This window comes from Eublepharis macularius, chromosome 10 (assembly GCF_028583425.1).
Source record: "Eublepharis macularius isolate TG4126 chromosome 10, MPM_Emac_v1.0, whole genome shotgun sequence".
NCBI classification, from domain to species: Eukaryota; Metazoa; Chordata; class Lepidosauria; order Squamata; family Eublepharidae; genus Eublepharis; species Eublepharis macularius.
The window spans coordinates 3,829,654-3,851,332 of record NC_072799.1 but is presented as its reverse complement, the minus strand read 5'-3'; the positions used below and the strand labels follow the sequence as shown (position 1 = coordinate 3,851,332).

The following is a 21,679-nucleotide window of genomic DNA, read 5'->3' as shown; positions in this document are numbered from 1 at the left end:
CTCAGTCACACCGTCTAAAAAAACCTCACCTGGCGATATAGGCTCAAAGCCACAGGTTGGTTCTGCAAGGTCATGAAGAAGGCGCCACGGTTTAGTTCGTTCTTTAGGTGCAAGACAACGGTGTAAACTGGTACAGGAGGAAGGGCAGCAGTTAGGGTGCTAAAAAGGTTGTTCACAGCTTGCGCAGCGCATGAATGTAATGAAAGCACATATGCGACAGCTGCCACTGGCAGGGGGTTCTACAGGAGTGGAAAGTAATCAGGGATAGTAGAACTGTCAGGCCACTCCCAGGTCATGGCTTTCCCTGGACCCGAAACCTCTGCCAACGATGTTCAGTTGGCAATTTCCCAACCTGTCCAACTAGAACCCACCTTTCAACCTCACCTGCCACATGGAAACTTCTTGATTTTTTCCTCAGCATCTCAAGCACAAGCTAGCTGTACTTGGATCAGCATTTCCTAAAATGTTGCTAGTGGAGGCTCAGTCCCGCCCCCGCCCCCGCCCCCCCCATTTAAAGTTCAGGCCTTGCAACGACTTTCTTCTAAATGATGCCGCGATAAGAGCTTCCAGGCATCTGAGCAGCCAACCCCTTTGAGTCTCAGCATGAATCCCTGATCTAGGTCTGCCTCTCAGTTGGGAAGGGGGGGCAACTTATGCAGAGCCGCAGCAGACAGCCTCTTTGGACAGTTCCGCTGATTGGAGGGTCCAAGCACAATCCAGCACAAAGCAACCCAGTGGAAAGACGCCGGGCAAGAACAGTGACTCATGAAGAGGCGCAACAAGCAGCCTCCTCGATACACGAATATTTGGATTCTCACAGAAGCCTTCACAGTTCAGAGTTCTCTCACTGACAGGTCCATCCCTCGGCTTGAGCCTGACTGTCCTCTCTTTCCCCAGCCCTCTTCCCTTTTCCTTCTCCCTCCACAGAAGGTAACTCTGAAGTTAGTAAAGCCGCCAAATTGCCCCATCACCAGCAGGTTGCAACAGAAGAGGACTGTGGCAGGAGGAGGCCCAAGGCCACATTTTCTGCCACGTCTTGCTCCCCCCACGCGGGCAGCTTGGTCAGACCCAAGAGAACCAACCAAAGAGAAGGCCAACATACAGTCCCCTGCCCAGCAGGCATCTCCGTCTCCCAGAGAGGCACAGCAGGGAGCTTTTTCCATTACCCAGGTCAGTGTCTCCGCTCTCGATGGCTTTGCTCAGGGCTAAGGTGCTCCTCTTCATCTTCAGCAACAGCGGGACCTGCTTCCCGGATCGGGGCTCATATTCCAGCAGCTGCAAGCAACCACAGGGGGGGGGGAAGTCTTTTGAGTGGGCGGACGCAGATGGCCAAGTGGGGTGGAGAGAAATGGTTGCCAAAGAGACTGTGGTGACAAAAGGCGGGCTTCTGTCGCCTGCATGCATTATGCGCCAGGTGAGCAGCGTGGCCTCTCTTGCATCCAGCAAACAATAGAGTCTCTCTGATCAGGAACTCACAGCACTATGGATGGTTACAACAAGTCACACAGGTCCACTCTGCTTCCTGAACCCAAGAGCCTCCCTTTGCAGCCACAAGGTCTAGAACAGGAGCAGCCAAACTGCGGCTCGGGAGCCACATGTGGCTCTTCTAGACATATTGTACGGCTCCCAGAGGTCTCTGAGTGTTGCCGCGGCCATACATTTGATTTTAATTTAGTTCTTTCCCTCAGTTTCTTCCTTTCTTTCCAGGTCTTTCCCTCCCTCCCTTTCCTTCTTTCTTTCTTTCCATGTCTTTCCCCCTCTTTCCCTCCCTCCCTCTCTCCCTTCCTTCCATGTCTTTCATATTTTCAATAAAAATGTTGGGGTTGCCAGGTCTGACTCAGAAAATATCTGGGGACTTTAGGGGCGAAACCTAGCAAGGATCCAAGTCAAAGGTCAGGTGATGGCTCTTCCCCAGCTCCACCCTTTCCAATGATGTCACTTCCAGCATACTGCACCAAAACCCCACCTCTTCCTGCGATGTCACTGTCAGGACACTCCCCCAAACCCACCCCTTCCTCTGAAGTCACTTCAGTGCATCACGTCTTGCGGCTCTCAAACAGCTGACGTTTATTCTGTGTGGCTCTTACATTAAGCAAGTGTGGCCACCCCTGGTCTAGAAGCTTGGTGTTTTTTAATCGTACAAGAAAAACCAGGAGGTCCGATTCTGCGGCCAGCAGCAAACCTGGGCCTGGCTTAGCGCGGCTGCAGAATCTACAAGCTCCGAGGTTGTCCCTGCCCTTTCCCCAGACCGCACTGCGGCTGAGTAGAATAGAAAGGGCGGCAAGGGGGGCTCCTTCAAGGTGCTGAATGAAAGGATGGGGGCGAGCCCTCCCCGGAGGCCAGCAAATGCAAGCACTGCAGGTCCCCTTCGGCCGCTTGGCTTCTGGCACTGCCCACCCTGCCCAGGCGGTCCTGGAGGGTGCAACACCAAGCTCCGTATGCGCCCCCCCCCCCCTCCAAGCGATTATGCCATTATGGCAAAGGCAAACGAAGGCCGTCTGATTTCAAGGCAACACACGTGGACACATCTACAGCTGCTTTCTACTGAACGAGGCCCTTGAGCCATCAAGGTCACACCGGCAGTAGTCCTCTAAGGACTCAGGCAGAGGTCTTTCACATCATCTGCAGCCTGGTCCTTTTTACTGGAGATCGAACCTGGGACCTTCTACATGCCAAGCCCACGCTCTTCCACTGAGCCACGGCCCCTCCACTGGAACGACAGCGAAAGTGTTCCCTGGGGGACTGCACACTGGCACAGCGCCTCGCTTAGCTGGCGCTATTCGCTGTGCACAGCTGCTTTGTGGCGTGCACACCTGCGTTGCACAGGCAGTGTTCCAGTTTAAGCAAGGCAGTGTGTGAGCTCAAAGTCCCCTCAGGGAGTTCTTTTGCTGCCACCAGTGTCACATTAAAATGAAACCTACTACTTGCTGAAGTGACAAATCTGTCTGGGCTGTACCACTTCAGAGAGTGGCAGGGAAGGGGGTGTGGCTGATAGGAGTGAACATAATATTCTCTGTACATACTATTTCCCACTAGGTAGGAAACTGGCATACAAGAGAGAAGGCCTCTAGCCCTGCCCGTTCCTTGATGCACTAGATTTCTATATACAGGGGGTTCTTTTGTACAGAGTGGCTGATAGGAGTGAACATAATATTCTCTGTACATATTATTTCCCACTAGGAAACTGGCATACAAGAGAGAAGGCCTCTAGCCCTGCCCGTTCCTTGATGCACTCGATTTCTATATGCAGGGGGTTCCTTTGTACCAAGTGGCTGATAGGAGTGAACATAATATTCTCTGTACATATTATTTCTCACCAGCTAGGAAACTGGCATACAAGAGAGAAGGCCTCTAGCCCTGCCCGTTCCTTGATGCACTAGATTTCTATATACAGGGGGTTCTTTTGTACAGAGTGGCTGATAGGAGTGAACATAATATTCTCTGTACATATTATTTCCCACTAGGAAACTGGCATACAAGAGAGAAGGCCTCTAGCCCTGCCCGTTCCTTGATGCACTCGATTTCTATATGCAGGGGGTTCCTTTGTACCAAGTGGCTGATAGGAGTGAACATAATATTCTCTGTACATATTATTTCTCACCAGCTAGGAAACTGGCATACAAGAGAGAAGGCCTCTAGCCCTGCCCGTTCCTTGATGAACTAGATTTCTATATGCAGGGGGTTCTTTTGTACAGAGTGGCTGAGAGGAGTGAACATAATATTCTCTGTACATATTATTTCCCACAAGGTAGGAAACTGGCATACAAGAGAGAAGGCCTCTAGCCCTGCCCGTTCCCTGATGCACTAGCTTTCTATATGCAGGGGATTCCTTTGTACCGAGTGGCTGATAGGAGTAAACATAATATTCTCTGTACATATAATGTCCCACTAGGTAGGAAACTGGCATACAAGAGAGAAGGCCTCTAGCCCTGTCCGTTCCCTGATGCACTAGCTTTCTATATTCAGGGGGTTCCTTTGTACCGAGTGGCTGATAGGAGTAAACATAATATTCTCTGTACATATTATGTCCCACTAGGTAGGAAACTGGCATACAAGAGAGAAGGCCTCTAGCCCTGTCCGTTCCCTGATGCACTAGCTTTCTATATGCAGGGGATTCCTTTGTACCGAGTGGCTGATAGGAGTAAACATAATATTCTCTGTACATATTATGTCCCACTAGGTAGGAAACTGGCATACAAGAGAGAAGGCCTCTAGCCCTGCCCATTCCTTGATGCACTAGATTTCTATATGCAGGGGATTCCTTTGTACAGAGCTGTAGTCAGTCACAGGAACCCCAAGCTGTGGTCTAAAGCAGGGCCACCAAGACACAGGCTAAAGGGGATGTATTGCTTTCCCCGCTCCTGCCTGCCAATAGTCTCTTCATGCCACAGTGTGCTAGAACCCCACCCCACCTCCCTCTGTGCCTATACCTTAATAGCCAGCTCTGTCCTGCCACACTCATATGCCCGGGCGGCAATCTCTGAGTACGAGATGCCCGGGGTGTCGCCCAACTTCTGATTGATGGCGGAGGCCACTTCTTCATCTGACTTGTCCTTCTGTTGAACCTAGGAAAAGTTGGGGACACAAAGCCCATGTGTGTGAACCAAAAATGAAGAATTGAGCTTCTCTGTAGCTTGGAGAAGGCGGAGTGGAGGCACGAAAGCATTTCAAATGAAGCCCTAAAACTGAGCAGCGAACAATATATTACAGACGAACATTGCCCAATGCACTTAAAAAAGAACCAGTAAAAGTGCATTGGAGAAAAGTGCAAGCACTTGGAACAAAGACGCAAGAGAAAGGCAGGACAGCGCACAGCCCTTTCCTATCCACCATTTCTCTGCTCCATTCCCTCCCCCTGTGGTTCCCCCCTTCAGGTTCAAAACACGTCTGCGTGGTCGTCATGCATTCCCTTCCCAACACTTTGCTGCTCTAAAGCTTGGTCCACATATCCAACTGAATGAGGTGGCGAGGTACAGGGCGAACTGTTCTGCGGTAGACTACAGGGAAAGATTCAGAGCTCCTCAACGTTCATTACCCCCTGTAAGTGGAAAGAGCATGGGGATAAACTGTGGAACTCACTGCCACAGGATAAAGTGATGGCCACCAACTCAGAAGGCTTTAAAAGGGAACACATTCATGGAGGATGTTAGTCATGATGAATATCTACTCTCTCCAGTACCAGAGGCCAGTATGCCTCTTTGTATCAGTTGCTGGGCAGCACGAGTGGGAGGAAGCTGTTGCAGCCATCTTGCTTGTGGGCTTCCTAGAGGCAGCTGGGTGGCCCCTGTGCAGAGCGCTGGACTAGATGGGCCTTGGGTCTGATCCAGCAGGCTCTTCTTATGCTCTGTTACTACGTTCAAATGAGCACAGCCTGCAGAAGTCCAGGCTAGAAAGTCTGTTGTACTGATTTGTTAGGATACGGGACCACGTTAAAAAACATGAACCTCACACCTTGCAGCCTGAAGTGGTGCAGCCCATTCTACCATCTCATTTTATTGCACGTCTAAACCAAGCCCAAATCCCCCCTGCCCAAACACTCTGCTTTGGGGGCACTGTTTAGATGCATTAGCACGTATCGTGCAGCCTGTCCCAAGTGTCTGGACACATTCTCTTCCTAATTTTTAGGACAGCCCTTTCCCATCATCCATAAATGTAAATGGGAGGTGGGGGATGAGGACAAGCAGGGCTTTTTTTCTGGGGAAAGAGGTGGTGGAACTCAATGGGTTGCCCTCGGAGAAAATGGTCACATGGCTGGTGGCCCCGCCCCCTGATCTCCAGACAGAGGGAAGTTGAGATTGCCCTCCGCACCGCTCGGCGGTGCGGAGGGCAATCTCAACTCCCCTCTGTCTGGAGATCAGGGGGCGGGGCCACCAGCCATGTGACCATTTTCAAGAGGTTCCGGAACGCCGTTCCACCACGTTCCTGCTGAAAAAAAGCCCTGAGGACAAGAGATAGAGACTGCCTCGAGAATTCACAGCAAGGACGAGATATGAACCACAAATTCCCCGATTTGCAGCTCCGTCCCATTGCCACAATTCCCTGCCAAAAAACCTAGGCAAGAGCAAAGCACTCGGGCATTAGTGCGACAGATTCACGCTGCAGAATCTCCGCCCTGATTCTTACCTTGTAACAGGCCCAGTGAGCCAGAATCCGGCTAATACCCTGGAACTCAGACAGACGCAGATATTCGCAGATCTTGATCGCGATGGGGTACAGCCTCCGCAGAACCAGCCTAGGGCGCAAAAAGCAGAAGGCAGCCATCGCTACTGATGCAACACACCGAAGACTACGGTCAGGTGGCCAAGAGCAGCACCTCCATGTTCAGTGGAAGTATATCTCAAACTGCCAGCGATTAGAGAGAGACGGGGTCAGAGATACAAACGAGCCACCGCCATGTGCCCATTTTCATGTGCTTCCTCAAGGTTGCTTATCCTACAAGAATGTCTTAGGGAACCAAAATCTTTGAATACTGTTTCCTGACAACAATTTGCATTCCACTGGAATAATTCCTCCCAAAATAAAGGCAACTGTCTGTTTTCCTTCTGCACCAGCCAAAAGGAAGAGTGTGAAAACGTTCGTATGTCGCTGGGGAGTTGGAAGTTCTCGTCAAGAATTTGGAAGAAAACTAGACTCCAATTAGAGACTCCAACTACTTTTATACTTGTCTGTAGAAACTGGTATTATTTTGATGAGATAGTGTATACTGATGTAATTGTAAACATAATTATAAGATAGAGATTACTATAAATATTTTGAAATTCACCCTGGCATGGTGAGATTTGTGTCTATACTGGCTTTAAGAACACAATGGTCCTTTTATTGATTTATACAGAGGTCAGAGAGAGGCAGTAGGGGGTGGCTGTCTTCATTACCCCTGCTTATGAGTTGGTGGGGGGATCAACTGGAACCCAGATCCACGTACAGCTCTGATCTCCCCCACCCCCACCCCCCAGGCTCAAAACAATCCAAAATTATAATTACAACTCAATGGTAGCAAATCTGTATTGGCTATTCTGGTTGATTGTGGCAGAGTCTTTTTTTCCCCAGAATATTTTTTTTATTTTATTGAAAAATTTAAAATCCTATTAAAAGGAGGAAAAAGAAAAAATAAAGAAAGAAAACAGAAATAGAGAAGGAGAAAAAGAAAAAGGAAAAAGAAAGGAAAAAGAACAGAAACTAAATAAAAAATAAAAATAATATATGTATTAAGAAATCATTTTCAATTTTCTCTATAACATCTGTAATGTCCCTACAAACATTATACTTGTAGTCTTACTAATACATCAAAATGTACCTTTTCTGTATTACCCCCATCCCTTTCATTTAATATTCTCAGATTTATCTTATTAGAAATCAAATCCACAGATCAGCGGCTCATCTTTTCCAGTTTCATGCAGAAAGTCAATAAGGGGGTTCTAATTAACCATAAAGGCTGAAAGTGTTTTATCTCGGGTCAAATACGTACATTTAGCCATCTCTGCCAACGCCATCATTTTCACAATCCAGTCATAATAATAATATTATAATAACATTCGATTTATATACCACCCTTCAGGATGACTTAACACCCACTCAGAGCAGTTTACAAAGTATGTTATCATTACCCCCACAACAAAACACCCTGTGAGGTAGACGGAGCTGAGAGAGCTCTGAAAGAGCTGTGACTAGCCCAAGGTCACCCAGCGGGCTTCAAGCAGAGAAGCAGAGAATCAAACCTGGTTCTCCAGATTAGAGTCCTGCACTCTTAACCACTACACCAAACTGGCTCTCATCCGTTGAAGGCAATACCATACTTTTCCATTTTTGTGCGTAAGAAAGCCTTGCCGCCATTGTCATATAGAAAAATAAGATACCATACTTATTTTCCAACTGTTTGTCCATTAGGCCCAACAAAAATCTAACCCCCACTTCTGAAAAGACAGGTCTATGGTTTCGTTGAGCGGAGCACGTTACCTGTCCAGTAAAACTTCGATGGTGAGCTGTTTGTACCTATAGCGGCTGCTAAGGAGAAACTCTTAAAAGAGGGTCTGCTGGAGGAGTCAAACGAGCCGATCTGATCTCCCCAATTCGAATACGGCTGGTCCCAAGAGGAGAGCGCATGTCAGATGTGCCAGGGCATAAGAACGTAAGCACAGACTGCTGGATCAAACCAGTGGTCCATGCAGTCCGGCATCCTGTCTCACACGGTAGCCAGTCAGTTTCTCTGGAGGACCAGCCAACAGGGCACAGAGGCCAAGAGCTTCCCCTGCCGTTGCCTCCTCTCAGATCTTCCCACCAACAAAAGAAGGAAGGGGCTCCTTGTGACCACTGAAAAGACTGTGTTGGGGATCGTGGCTTCCCCTGTGGACAAAAGCCACACTGGGGTGGAGGATGCAGCGAGAAGGGGAACCGGGCGAGACTGAGCAGAAAACAGGTAGGATCCAATGCCCAATCCCCTACACTGGGCCTCCAAAGAGCAAGGTGCCGCTTCTGACACCCAAAATTCCCAAACTACACCGGTGGGCATTTGCCTCTTCTCCTCCCACTCCTTGGATATGCCTCAGAACTTATTCTCTGTATTGGGGTTCATCCATGGAACGTACGAGTCACAGGAGCGTGCATTCAGGCATGTGCAAAATGCTCCCCTCTGCACCATTCAGAGAGGAAGTTCCCACATTTGGCACCCAGCTTATCTAGAATTAGAAAGCAATTCTGGACACAAATCCATAGGAACCTGAAGCGCACACCCCTGTCTGGGATGCCTCCCAAATCACCCTCCCTGCACCTCAAAGGGCTGCTTGCTTCCTCCCCTCCCAGTCTCCACCATCATGTTTGCTTTCGACAATCACTCACATGCCAAATAATGGTTGGTGCCGCAAGATGGCACATTGCACATGAGATGCAATTGTGGCCACTGCAACAAGAGGAGAAGCAGGCAGAACTGAGTATGTGGGACGCCCTGACCTGCTTGTTAGATCTGATTGCTCTCCTTTCAGACAAAGGATACTGGGCAAAACTGAGGGGGATCCCAATCTGGTAATCCCGGATGGCGTTGAGCACCCGCAGGTCCCGACACGTCTCCACGAAGCTGTCGGGTGGGAACTTGTCGATGAAGCATTTCCCAAAGGAGGCCGCCTGGAAGAACAGAGGAGCAGGGACAGAAGGTGCATGGGTTGAAAAAACCACGCGCCTCGCCCTGTGGCTGCAAAATTAATCTCTCTGTTGGTGCAGATAAGAGCTCCAGAGATAAAATGGAAGAGGGAAGAACGGCATAAGCTGCTTTGGGAGGAAGGTGGGGTATAAATTGAATGAATGAATGAATGAATGAACATAGATCCAGAGGAGTTAGCCATGTTAGTCTGTAGTAGCAAAATCAAAAAGAGTCCAGTAGCACCTTTAAGACTAACCAATTTTATTGTAGCATAAGCTTTCGAGAATCAAGTTCTCTTCGTCAGATGCATGGTACAGAAACTGGTCAAATATAGAAGAGGGGGGGGAGGAGATGCATCTGACGGGGAGAGCTGTGGTTATCGAAGGCTTATACTACATTGGAATTGGATGGTCTGGTTGTTTTGCTGCTACAAACCACCACGGCAAACTCCTCTGAAGCCTCACACAAGCCAATTAATCTCCATACCAAGAGGAGATGTTTACATTTACTAGCAAAGGAATGTTTTGGTTGCACCCTCCCTCTCCCCCCCCCTAACTGCATCTTCGCTCTCCTCCCCTCCTCTTCTATACTTGACCAGTTTCTGTACCATGCATCTGACGAAGAGAACTTGATTCTCGAAAGCTTATGCTACAATAAAATGGGTTAGTCTTAAAGGTGCTACTGGACTCTTTTTGACTGACTGAATGAACTGATCAAGTTGGGGCTTCGGCCCCCCTCTCCCTGCATAAGCGCCAGAAGCAAAACTATGAGAGAGAGCGGGGGGGGGGAGGAGAGGGGGGGAGCGTGTGTGTGTGTGTGTGTGAGCGAGAGAGAGAGAGAGAGAGAGAGAGAGAGAGAGAGAGAGAGAGAGAGAGAGAGAGAGAGAGAGAGAGAGGTTGGCCCAAAGTCTCCCAGCGAGCTTAAAGCAGAGGGAACATTTGAACCCAGGCCTTCCTAGCCCCCACTGCATTATCCACTCTGCTTCGTGGGCTTGCATTCGCATAGGGACAAAGCCCTCAATTACATCCTGCCCTTCCAAGACTCACCCGAAGAAGAGCTTTTTGGATTTCTGGGTCCTGTTCACAGCTGGCTGCTTCTATGCATTTCCTGACCGCCTCCGGCAAGAGGTCCTGCTCCTTGATTTCCCGCAAGTATTCATCGGCCTTCTGGCTCTCTTTCTGGAGGGTGAAGAAAAGACGATTCAAGCCCTCCATGGCTTGCATATTTCAGGGCAACTTCCTCCCACACACACCTCTGTTCAAACTGGCAGCTGGGCTCTGGCTCTTTATGGAAGGGCAGAGCAGGGCCTTTGCAGCAGTGGCCCCATCCACAGGAAGGTGACTGCCTCCAGAAGAGCACCAAGGCTCCATCCTGGAGAGCTGGCTAAGATTCCAAGCTGGCTCTTCATCACTGTGGGTTTTAATCTCTCTGGCACGCTTTTGTTTTGCCAAGGAACTCACAGGGGCACACGTGATCCCTGCCTTGCTCGCTGCGTCCTCACAACAATTTAGGATAAGGGAGTGTGCCCAACCCAAGCAAGTTTGGTGGCTCAGTGGCTGCTTGAACCGGGTCTACCAGATTCCAGCTCTCACCACTAGGTTCTAAGGGACTGGATACCATTGCTTGCAAAGTGTGCTCTCCTCCTCTTGGTCAAAGCTTCTGCTTGGACTTGTCACCTTTTCTGCCTCGGGTGGGGGCGACTGGTGGTTCCAGAAGCAGATGAGAGAAGTCCTGCTTCTCCATCTCCACTCTGGGGATTGAGGTTGAAGCCCCTTCCATCCCAATCCAATGACGGCCCAGGCACAGACATAGCGTTTTTCACATGTGACTGCGCACATGCTCTGTAAGTAACTGCCGTGTGCCAAATGCCCCTCCATTTATCCCCTTTGGACGTGCGATACCAAGAAAGAACTTCCCATCCCAATCTAAGTTGGTGATTAGAGGCCAGAGTTTGTTTCTTTATGTTCTTTGTAGTCCGTTGTTCTCACCAAGACTCGAGGTGGATTGTAAAATGTCAATCAGTGCAATCGATAAATTTCGTAAGTAATGTCACAGCACTGGGAACTGCAGAAATTATAAGCAGAACTGTCATCTGAGCAAAGCATAAAGACTGAGCCCCAACTGCGTCCCACTGTCTTCACCCCCTTGGTAACCCTGGACTGAACAGATCCCGGCATTACGACTCTGCATTACCTCATATTCCCTTTGGGCTTCTAGCAGCAAAGCTCCCGGCGCCATGGATGCGATCTTGAAGATCTCCTGGGTGGATTCTGCAGAGGAAACCAGAAAGAGAATACTTCAGCTGGGATTCTGGAGCCACAGCGGATTGCCAAAAGTCTCCAGTTTGGATTTCCGGTTTGTTTTTAAAAGAAGCTCCAATTTCGTTCTGCGTCTTGGAATACGGGGGAAGACTCACCTGGAATCTCGTGAAGAAATTCATGGGTGGAAGAGGAGAAAATCCGAACTCCGTCAAGCTCTGGCACCAGGTACGAATCCTCATCTAGGTGGTATCTGTGGGTGGAATTAAGGAATCCCCCCAAAACAGAGAATTGCAACACAGGAGGGAGACTGTGTGAGTCTATACCATCATGCCAAGCGTGTCTCAGACTGTACCACTCCGAGATGCAAGTGGGAGGGCTTTGCTCATTGGAGTCACACCCTCTGATATACTCATACTTGATGCAGGCTACCTTTATCCTTTACAAGTTGTCTTCTATAGGCAGCGTTTTATTTTTCCATACCAGCCAATCAAATGCACATACGCAACATACAGCCAGACAGCACATAAGGAACTGGTTGGCCACCAGGTGCAACGGGATGCTGGGCCACTCATCACATCTAACCTGAGCAGGAGGTATCTAAAAATTAACACAGGGATCACCTGGGGACAGCCAAGCCTTCATACAGAGTTGACTCTTTCAGATCCATCATCCCATCACTGCAAAGCAGGAGTCAGTTGCAGAAGCAACCAGATGATCCAATCACCCCCAGGGCCTGGCTTGGCCGACTGGAACAACAGGCACCCTCTGCAGAAGGCAGATCATCTTGCTGCAGTCTTCATGGTGGGGGATTCAATTATTTATTTACTATCCATGTCCTCCCACAACTTTATGCCTATTAAACCAGCTGCAAAGTAAGCTGTCAGTCAGAATCTCTTTGCCAACGGTCATCCGTGAGCTCAGAGGGGCCTGGCAAGCTTGCCTGTGGCTGTCAGTTGGATTTAATGAATCACACAATCACATATGCTACAGAGAAGCAACAGAATTCCCACCGCTTCCACCCCAAAGAGTGATTATAAGGTGGCCAGGCCAGAGCAAAGTTGCAACAGCCGCCTCAACTGTGGGTGAGATCTCTCTCTTGCGGCAAGCTGTTTAGGAATGAACGTTACACTCAAACACATACACACCAACACACAGACCCTCCTCTTCTTTCCTCCAAGGATACTCAATTCCCTTCTGGGCATTCCCAGCCACAAGGAGAAGCCGATCCCACGCCAAGACCACCGCACGCTGCTTGCTTCGCGGCCGGGTACACCTGTCACATTGAGAGATGGTCAGTCATCAAAATCCAGCTCTGGCATAGCCCACTGCATCAAATGGCACCTGGCAGAGCACAAGAGGCTACTTCTGATTTCTGAGACGTCTCAATGGTCCTTTTTGGCAAGCAAATAGCACACACCAAACCCAGTAAGCCTCTCCACGTAGTCTTGCATGTGACTCTTCACCTGGTCTTCCCAGCACCCCCCAAACTGGCCTTCAAAATTCATTGCGATCCCTGCTTCAGGGATGTTGTATTTGTGAGCATGGAAGAGAGCACGGAAGCACACTGACAGCAATTGCTAAAGATGCACAAATAGGTGGGAGGAGCTTCTAATGGTCAGAAAGGTAGCTTCCTCGCAATACACTTGCAAGGTGCTGTATGGAACACCAGGGTGACACATCAGAAAATAGAAAAGAGTCCAGTAGCACCTTTAAGACTCACCAACTTTACTGCAGCATAAGCTTTCGAGAACCACAGTTCCCTTTGTCAGATGCATCTCGAAAGCTTATTCTACAGTAAAGTTGGTGAGTCTTAAAGGTGCTACTGGAGTATTTTCTATTTTGCTGCTACAGACAAACACAGCTAACTCCTCTGCATCTATGACATCAGAAAATGCAGACTAGGAAAAATGGCTGCTCTCTCTTTTGGCCCCAGCATGTGACACTCAGAGACGTGACTCCTAATTGTGGCTAATGGTCATCAGCAGCCCTACAAGTGATGGGACTGGATGTGGAGATTAGAACGGAAGGGGGGAGGGAGAAAAGAATGCAGGGGAGAAAAATCCACCCTACATCTCATCAGTCATCATTTTTTCCCTGCCTTGTCCACTGCTGCTATCATTTTCTTGTTACAGCCTCCTGTTCCTTTTTTCCACAGCCCCACATAAGGGTGGGACCAGCTTTCCCCTTCTCCTCCTGCCCCATAACCATCTAGCAGCTTGGATACTCTAACCCCCAAATTAACAGTATCATGCATCTGACGAAGAGAACTTGATTCTCGAACGCTTATGCTACAATAAAATTGGTTAGTCTTAAAGGTGCTACTGGACTCTTTTTGATTTTGCAAATTAACAGTGTGTGCAAAAACAAGCGCGCCGGCATGCGTTTGGAATGAATTATCCACAGAAGCAAAGATCACGAGGTCACACATCGAGTAACTTTTCAGGCCATTTGGAGTTAAAAAGAAGGAAGGAATCCAGCCACCCCCATTCCCTCCCACACATCTCCCGAACCCGTCCCAAAGGTCACCCCAGAGTAGGAAGATATAGAAAGATTCTGAATTCTGAAGCAGGGGCCAGACAAAGAAGCTGGTAGACAGTCACACCCTCAAAGAAGCCGGACAGAAAAGAACCGACTGAAGTCGGTACTCACCAAACCATCTGCTTCGGAGGAGTTCTCAGATTGCAAGTGAAGTCGTACAGTTTTTCCTGCAGAGCCCAGCCATGAAGGATGCAAGAAATCAGGCAGTGTGATACCGAAAGCAACAGTGGACAAACAATTCAGCTTTGATTTAAAACTAAAGGGCCATTTTCTAGTCCTTGTGAACGAGACTTCCAGGGCTCGAGGGCAGAGCTTCGAATCCTTGCTCTGCCTCATACTTAGCAAAACAAGTGTGCAAAGTAAGAGGGAAATAGGCACATGTGCCTGACTTGCGTAATTTATTCCGGTTGCAGAATTCGGACTGCCTTGGGAGACAGTATACCCGGGCCAAGCCAATTAGGCGCCTTCCTTCTTTCCTTCCACTGTGTCAGGCCTGCTGTCCACAGTACTGCCATATTGTTCCTGAGTATCTTTAACTGCTGTTTTTTCTAGTGTTATTTGTCTGCAGGTTCACAGAGAGCTACCGAAACATCTGTGTTCCCAGGACGGCCTTACCTAACACAGCTAGCCACAGACCTCGGAGGAGTCTTACTTTCGCATTCCCAAACCTCTACTTTCTCTAGACTATGGGGGGGAGGGAGTAGAAAGGAGGGTTTGATATATTGCAACATGTAACTAACACGTCATTCTCAACAAAGCTTTGTGTTCAGCCAGAAGCTTCTTGCCTTTGGATTTATTACGGACACCTCTACTTTGAATATAATCTTTCAATAAAGACCCTTTTGACTCAAGAGACCTTGGAGTTCTTGCAACAAGGGGTGGGAGATGAAATCAGAGTAACTTGAACTCCATAGACTGACACACTGGCTGGGGTGCAAACCAAAAAGGCAAGGCCTGAGGGCCAACAGAGGCCTTTCCCCCTCTGTCAGCCTAGCCCAAGGGGGCGTCGGCCACCACTCTTCTCCAGGATCCCATCCCTCTCCCATCTGAGAGCTAAACTACACGAGACACCCGACACGTGTCAGGTTCCTGCAAGTTTACGGGAATCTGCTCAGGTTTTCCTCTGGGAGCTCAGGGGTGGGGGTCGGGGGCATGTCACAGCAGCAGCAGCAGGGCGAGAAGGACGGGAGGGGAAATGTCAGCGAACGGAGCCCGAAAAGAGCCAAGCCCAAAGCTGACAAGCAGCTAGCAGCGGCAGAAGAAGCTGCTGAGGCTGCCGCCGCCGCCGCCACTGCCCTTCTATCTGAGTCTAGCAGCTGCAGTGGTGGCGGCAGCCTCAGCAGCTCCTTCTGCCGCTGCTAGCCGCCTGTCAGCTTCGGGCTCCCCTCGCTGACTCTCACTTCCTCCCATCCTTCTGGCCTGCTGCTGCTGCTGACCCAACTACACTTCCCGGGTAAACTTACCCAATACGTGCCGGGTGTCTTGCATACTTTAGCTCCAAGTGGGGAAGAGTGAGGCTCATTTGTGTGTCACGCACAGCGCAAAGGACTCCTGACTAGAGATTCCAAGGGGCAGGGCCTGTTCATGGCCTGAGCAGCCAGCCTGGCGTCCATCGGGGCAGCACCAGAGGGGGGCCGTGTTCTCTCACCACACCTGAGCCACTCTCAGCCAGCCTGGGTGCAGAATCGCTGCCTCCAGAGCTCCACCTGGGGCCCGCTGGAGGATGCTTGGGGCAGCGACATTCCTTGAATCCCGAAAGATGTGGTTTCGGACCCCTGCACCCCCAGCCCTGGCACTCACCTTTAAGTGGGACATCCCCATCCAGACATAGCCGGTGTCGGTGAACAGAGACAAGTAGCGGTAGTTGAAAGAGACAGCCATGCGCAGGTAGGAGCCGGCATGGGGGTTCATCCCTGGCAGAGTCTGCAAGCACAGGTGAGAACAGCAAATCCAGGTATCAGATTCAAATCACATTCTACACACACCCTCTGTTCAATTCCAACCCGTGAGACCAATCTGGTAGACCCAGGCTGATTCCGCACACGTTGGATAATGCACTTTCAATGCACTTTATCAGTCGTTTGAGGTGGATTTTTTGTTCCGCACACGAAAAAATCCGTTCCAAATGATCTATAAAGAGGATTGGAAGTGCATTATCCAACGTGTGCGGAATCAGCCCCAGAACTAATCGCTAGCCATAGACCCCAAAATCCATGGTAGACTCAGTCCTTTGTAATAGTCTACCATAGTTTACCCTTGTTACGTTTATACCCCACCTTTCATCCCAATAGGGACCCAAAGAGGCTTATCATTCTCCTTCCCTCCATTTTATACCCACAACAATCTTGTGAGGTAGGTTAGCGTCAGGGGATTTTTACCAATATATAGTTTTAGCCTTTAGTTTCTTACAAGTTTGGATCTTTGAAAAGGGCATTATGGAAGTGAGCCGTGTCTGCCTCATTTCAAACACCCTTTCACCTACTTTCCTTTTACCATTCCTCTCTCGAAATTTGCAACGTAGATAAAGACAGTGTGACGGGGAGTGTTTAAATTAGCAACAGCACATGGCTTCAAAAAACCTTGGAAGTTGTAGTCTTGTTTTTCTTAGCACTTCCCTTATCGGTCGACAATTGTACCCCTCTAGTTTTCCAAAAGAGAACAAGAAATGCCATAGAAGTGTTAAATGTCACCCTTTATATGACCTGCCACCTTTTGGAACTAACTGCTAATTCTCCAAGATTTCACTGATTTAAGCTTGCTTGTCTTTTGGAATTGAATGGTCTAGCTGTTTTACTGCTACAAACTAACAGGGCAAACTCCAACTGACCCCAACACCAAAAGGAGATGTTTACATTTACTAGCAAAGGAATGTTTTGGTTGCACCCTCCCTCTCCCCCCCTAACTGCATCTTCGCTCTCCTCCCCTCCTCTTCTATACTTGACCAGTTTCTGTACCATGCATCTGACGAAGAGAACTTGATTCTCGAAAGCTTATGCTACAATAAAATTGGTTAGTCTTAAAGGTGCTACTGGACTCTTTTATCTTGCTTCTGTAAACAATTTTACTTTGACTCTGTCTGTAGGAGGATATAAATGTGGGTGCCAACCTTGTTATGTATGCACTTTGGCGGAGTCGTTTAAAGTCCATCGGTTTATTCGAGTGTTTCTCTAATAAACTTTTTTTTACACCTGCCAAATTGACTGCCCGGGTTTGAATAAGATTTAGAGTCCTGGTTAGCGGTCTCCCTTTCTTGGGACATGGGGAGAAATCCCCTTGCAGTTCAGCTGAGTATGTGTGGCTGGCCCAAAGTCACCCAGTGAGCTTCCGTGGCAATGCAGGGATTTGAACCCAGGCCTCCCAGATCCTAGTCTGACACTCTAACCCTGACACCACACTGAAAGGCATGCAAGACAGGCCTCTTCCAGAGAGCATTTGGCGGAGGGCGAATCTTTCTGGCACATCTGGCTGCGAGTCTGTGTTTTAACTCTTGGGTGCAGCTATCTCCAATTGCCTCTACATTGGCAAATTGTGTATTTTAATCAGTTTTAATGCTGTTAAATAGATGCATTTACAACTTGGTCACTACACTTCATGCCGCCAAGAAGATAAAGCAAGACAGAAATGTATTAAATAAATAAGGTTGGTTAGCACCTCTTAGCTTCTTACATCTAACTGTAAAAAGGAACAAAAGTAGCCTACAGTGCAAGAATGTTGTGTAGGGGTTACACAAATAGGGCTGCAGGTTGCTTTATGCATACTGAAAAGAAGGGCGTTGTGCACCTTGGCTCAGCTGACAGAGAGGTGTTTCCTCCTTTCACGGCAAAGTCAGACATCAGCTTTGCTGCCAGGGAAACACACCCTGATCAAAGCTCTTGGAACCCAAGCTTGCCTATCAAAGGACACCCAAATAAATGTACAGTCTCAGAGATGCTCCAAAGCCCAGCGGCCAGTCAGTCTCCAGATCCATTTCACCTGCGCAAAATCATCATCATCATCATAATATTCGATTTATATACCGCCCTTCAGGACAACTTAATACCCACTCAAAGCGATATACAAAGTGTGTTATTATTATCCCCACAACAATCACCCTGTGAGGTGGGTGGGGCTGAGAGAGCTCCGAGAGAGCTGTGACTGATCCAAGGTCACCCAGCTGGCTTCAAGCGGAGGAGTGGGGAATCAAACCCGGCTGTCTAGATTAGAGTCCTGCTGAACTTAACCACAACCCTAACAGGCTTCTTTCCATGTGGCTTCTTTCCACATTGGAGGAAAAAGCATCAGCCGCGTCTTCTCCCTCCCCACTTGTGAACGACCCACCCCTAGAGGGGCAGGGTGGAACTGAGAATGTATGGATTTGGGGCCCCACCTTGGTTCTCATGCTAGACACCAACCATGGGATAGTCACACGACCCAACTCGGTTCAGTTCTGGCCTAGATAAGCAACCCCGTCGGAGGGATGTTCCGCAGGCAGACCCCAACCTTAAAGCAGTCAAAAGGTGTTGTGTCCCCCCCACCCCAGCCTTTTCGCCACTCACGCACCACCAGGGAGCAGGATGTATTGTCTAGGAGGAGCAAGTCTTGGCCCGATGCAAGGAGGATGACGGTCACTCTGTCTTGGCACAGGACAGCCCAGCAGGAGGGGGGCTTCTGAAGGCCTGGCAGGGGACGGAGAAGCCGGATTAAGAGGAACGCTCTACCTGGTGGGCAGCAAAGACCTGCTCTTGGGAAGCTCAAAGAAGAGGGAGGTGGCCCTCCCAGCCAGGCCATCTACTTAGGAGTAAACTGAACTCCACAGGGCAGTAACCGGAGTTTCCTAGTGGAACAAAGAGCAATTAGCTTGCCTGGAAAGAGGCATCCCCCCACCCCCAGATAAGGAAATACTCAGAGACCACTATACTGATTTTGTGGACACACACACCTGCTTACTTATTTTCAGGGCATATCAAGAGTAGCATTCCAAACCTGGTCCACAAACGTTCAGTTCTGAGTACTGGCAGTGCATTCTTTAGTCATAATAATAACAACAACATTCAATTTACATATCGTCCTTCAGGACAACTTGACGTCCACTCAGAGCGGTTTACAAAGTGTGCTAGTGTTATCCCCACAACAAATCACCCTGTGAGGTGGGTGGGGCTGAGAGAGCTCCGAAAGAGCTGTGACTGACCCAAGGTCACCCAGCTGGCTTCAAGTGGAGGAGTGGGGAATCAAACCCGGTTCTCCAGATTAGAGTTCTGCCGCTCTTAAGTGACTGACCCAAGGTCACCCAGCTGGCTTCGCGCGGAGGAGTGAGGAATCAAACTGCCTCTCCAGATTAGAGTCCTGCCACTCTTAAGTGACTGACCCAAGGTCACCCAGCTGGCTTCAAGTGGAGGAGTGGGGAATCAAACCTGGCTCTCCAGATTAGAGTCCTGCCGCTCTTAAGTGACTGACCCAAGGTCACCCAGCTGGCTTCGCACGGAGGAGTGAGGAATCAAACTGCCTCTCCAGATTAGAGTCCTGCCACTCTTAAGTGACTGACCCAAGGTCACCCAGCTGGCTTCAAGTGGAGGAGTGGGGAATCAAACCCGGTTCTCCAGATTAGAGTCCTGCCGCTCTTAAGTGACTGACCCAAGGTCACCCAGCTGGCTTTGCGCGGAGGAGTGAGGAATCAAACTGCCTCTCCAGATCAGAGTCCTGCCGTTCTTAACCCCTACACCAAACTGGCTTCAAGCGGAGGAGTGGGGAATCAAACCCAGTTCTCCAGATTAGAGTCCTGCCGCTCTTAACCACTACACCAAACTGGCTCTCCAGGTAAGCTAATTGCAGCCCATCACCACACATCTTATTATGGGAGACTCCAGAAGGTCTTGAGCCCCCCCTCCCAATTAGAAAGGAACTTTCTAATTGCACAATCCAGTTGGCATTAGATTCCTCCCCCCGCCCCCCGCCCCCGCCCCAGCAACACCATCTATTGCTTTTCTGAAAAATCCCCCCAAGTTTTAAAAAGCAGCTTAGGATATACAGAATGAGAAAACAAAAATAAAATCTGTGTCTTAGGTGTAAGGGGGCTCGGTGGTTGTGGGACACAAGAAGCCCACGTGCCTTGGGCCTAGATTCGATGCCGGAAGGACAAGCGGAAGACTGACTTTGAAGCAGGAACCAACTCAAACAAAAGATGTACAGAGCAGGGAAGGCTGTGAGGCAAAGGTAAAAAGAAGAGCGGCTGACTTACCTGGCACCTCGGGCATCCTGCGGAGTTTCAGGTCATCAACGTTTGTTGCCAGGATGAAGCGGTTGGCTCCTGTGAGGATAGCCACACCGGTCCCGTACTCCGTATGAAAGACTTTGGCTTCCACCACATGGTTCTGCAACACCTCCTGAAGAACAGAGGGAGACACATGAGACACAAACTAGCTGTTTGCCGAGTTTCCAGGCGTTTGCCATCACAGCAGCCCTGCGAGGTAGTATCCTACCATTCTACAGAGATGGAGAATTTCAAGTATGATAGAATGGTCTCTTCAGCAGAAAATGGCAGACTAGAAGAGTTTCAAATAAATATAAATAAATGCATTTGAAGCCAAACTACATAACGTACACCTTTGTTTAAAAATTTTTTTTTGGCAAGAGTGGAATTGATAAAACAGGTGTTAGATTGCATTTGGTCAGAAATCTCTTTGAACAGTCAGAGGGGGGGAAATGGGCAGGAGGGAAAACGAGCAGCTGGTGGGGAGAAGACCCTCCCTCGAGGTTTGAAATGTCCCACTTCAAAGTCTCAATTAATTTCTGTAATCTTCAGCATGTCTTGCCTACTCATTCTCGCTCAAAAGCCACGAGGAACTGAGGCTTGTGTTAGTTTTTCAACAAAAGCAGAAACTATTGCAAGTCCGCTCCTGCACAACGTGCTGCTCTCCCTTCAGCTAATGCCAAAATGAAAAGGCCCTGAGTTCGCTCAGTGACACCCCCCCCCGCCGCCACTACCACCATGTGCGCATAGCACATGTGCGCCACTCACATTGCCCATTCGGAAGCAGCGCTTGAACTCGCAGAAGATGCTATAGATGAGAACGGAGCCATCTTCCTGAATGCAGAGGAGATCTTCGCTGGCCGTCCAGCCGAGATGCACCGCTGGGCAGTTCTTCCACTGGGAGCAAGCGAGAGGACACTGCATTGGCCACTATGCCGCACTTCCAGTTTCAAGAGGTAGGGGCTCAAGGGGGGACCAAACCCAAGGTGCTTCCCAAGCACAAGCCCTGGCCGGTCTCCATGCAGCGACTTCCGGACAAATCTGCTGCCAATGGCAACCTTCCCTAAGCTGCTATGTTACAGCCATTTATTTACTGCATTTTTAGACTGCCCTCCCCGTCAGATGGGCTCAGGGCAGTGTGACAACATGCAATTTGTAACATACTGTTTAAAAACAATAAAAACATTATAAATAAACATTAAAACACCATTCCATAGACAATAAAAATTTCTCAATTGGCGGATATAAATATTAAAATACAGCATTTTAGGCACAGGGCTTGGCTCTTACATCATGCCCTGCACCACACTTATGAGCTCCTGCACGGGTGGTGGACGGTCTTCAGTGGTATGGCCGCCAAGAGGACAGCCTAGCCTCCACCAAATGCCTGGCGGAACATCTCCATCTTGCAGGCCCGGCGGAAAGATAAATCCCGCCGGGCCCTAGTTTCCTCAGACAGAGAGTTCCACTAGATCGGAGCCAGGACTGAGAAGGCCCTGGCTCTGGTAGAGGCCAGACGGACCT

At 49.2% G+C, this 21,679-nt stretch overlaps 1 protein-coding gene across 1 annotated transcript in view; it reads right to left on the bottom strand.

Annotated features, from left to right (window-relative positions):
- VPS16 (VPS16 core subunit of CORVET and HOPS complexes) overlaps positions 1-21,679 on the bottom strand; it is a 41,543-nt gene that overhangs the window by 12,603 nt on the left and 7,261 nt on the right. The window contains exons 4-18 of the mRNA XM_054990505.1: positions 20,924-21,052; positions 20,144-20,288; positions 18,469-18,584; positions 15,730-15,852; positions 14,041-14,096; positions 12,575-12,664; positions 11,547-11,641; positions 11,324-11,400; positions 10,177-10,308; positions 8,987-9,114; positions 7,954-7,989; positions 6,124-6,232; positions 4,431-4,565; positions 1,167-1,275; positions 30-127 (exon numbers count right to left, since the gene is read on the bottom strand). Coding sequence (XP_054846480.1) covers positions 30-127; positions 1,167-1,275; positions 4,431-4,565; positions 6,124-6,232; positions 7,954-7,989; positions 8,987-9,114; positions 10,177-10,308; positions 11,324-11,400; positions 11,547-11,641; positions 12,575-12,664; positions 14,041-14,096; positions 15,730-15,852; positions 18,469-18,584; positions 20,144-20,288; positions 20,924-21,052 — 1,578 coding nt within the window. The remainder of the gene's footprint in view (positions 1-29; positions 128-1,166; positions 1,276-4,430; positions 4,566-6,123; positions 6,233-7,953; positions 7,990-8,986; positions 9,115-10,176; positions 10,309-11,323; positions 11,401-11,546; positions 11,642-12,574; positions 12,665-14,040; positions 14,097-15,729; positions 15,853-18,468; positions 18,585-20,143; positions 20,289-20,923; positions 21,053-21,679) is intronic.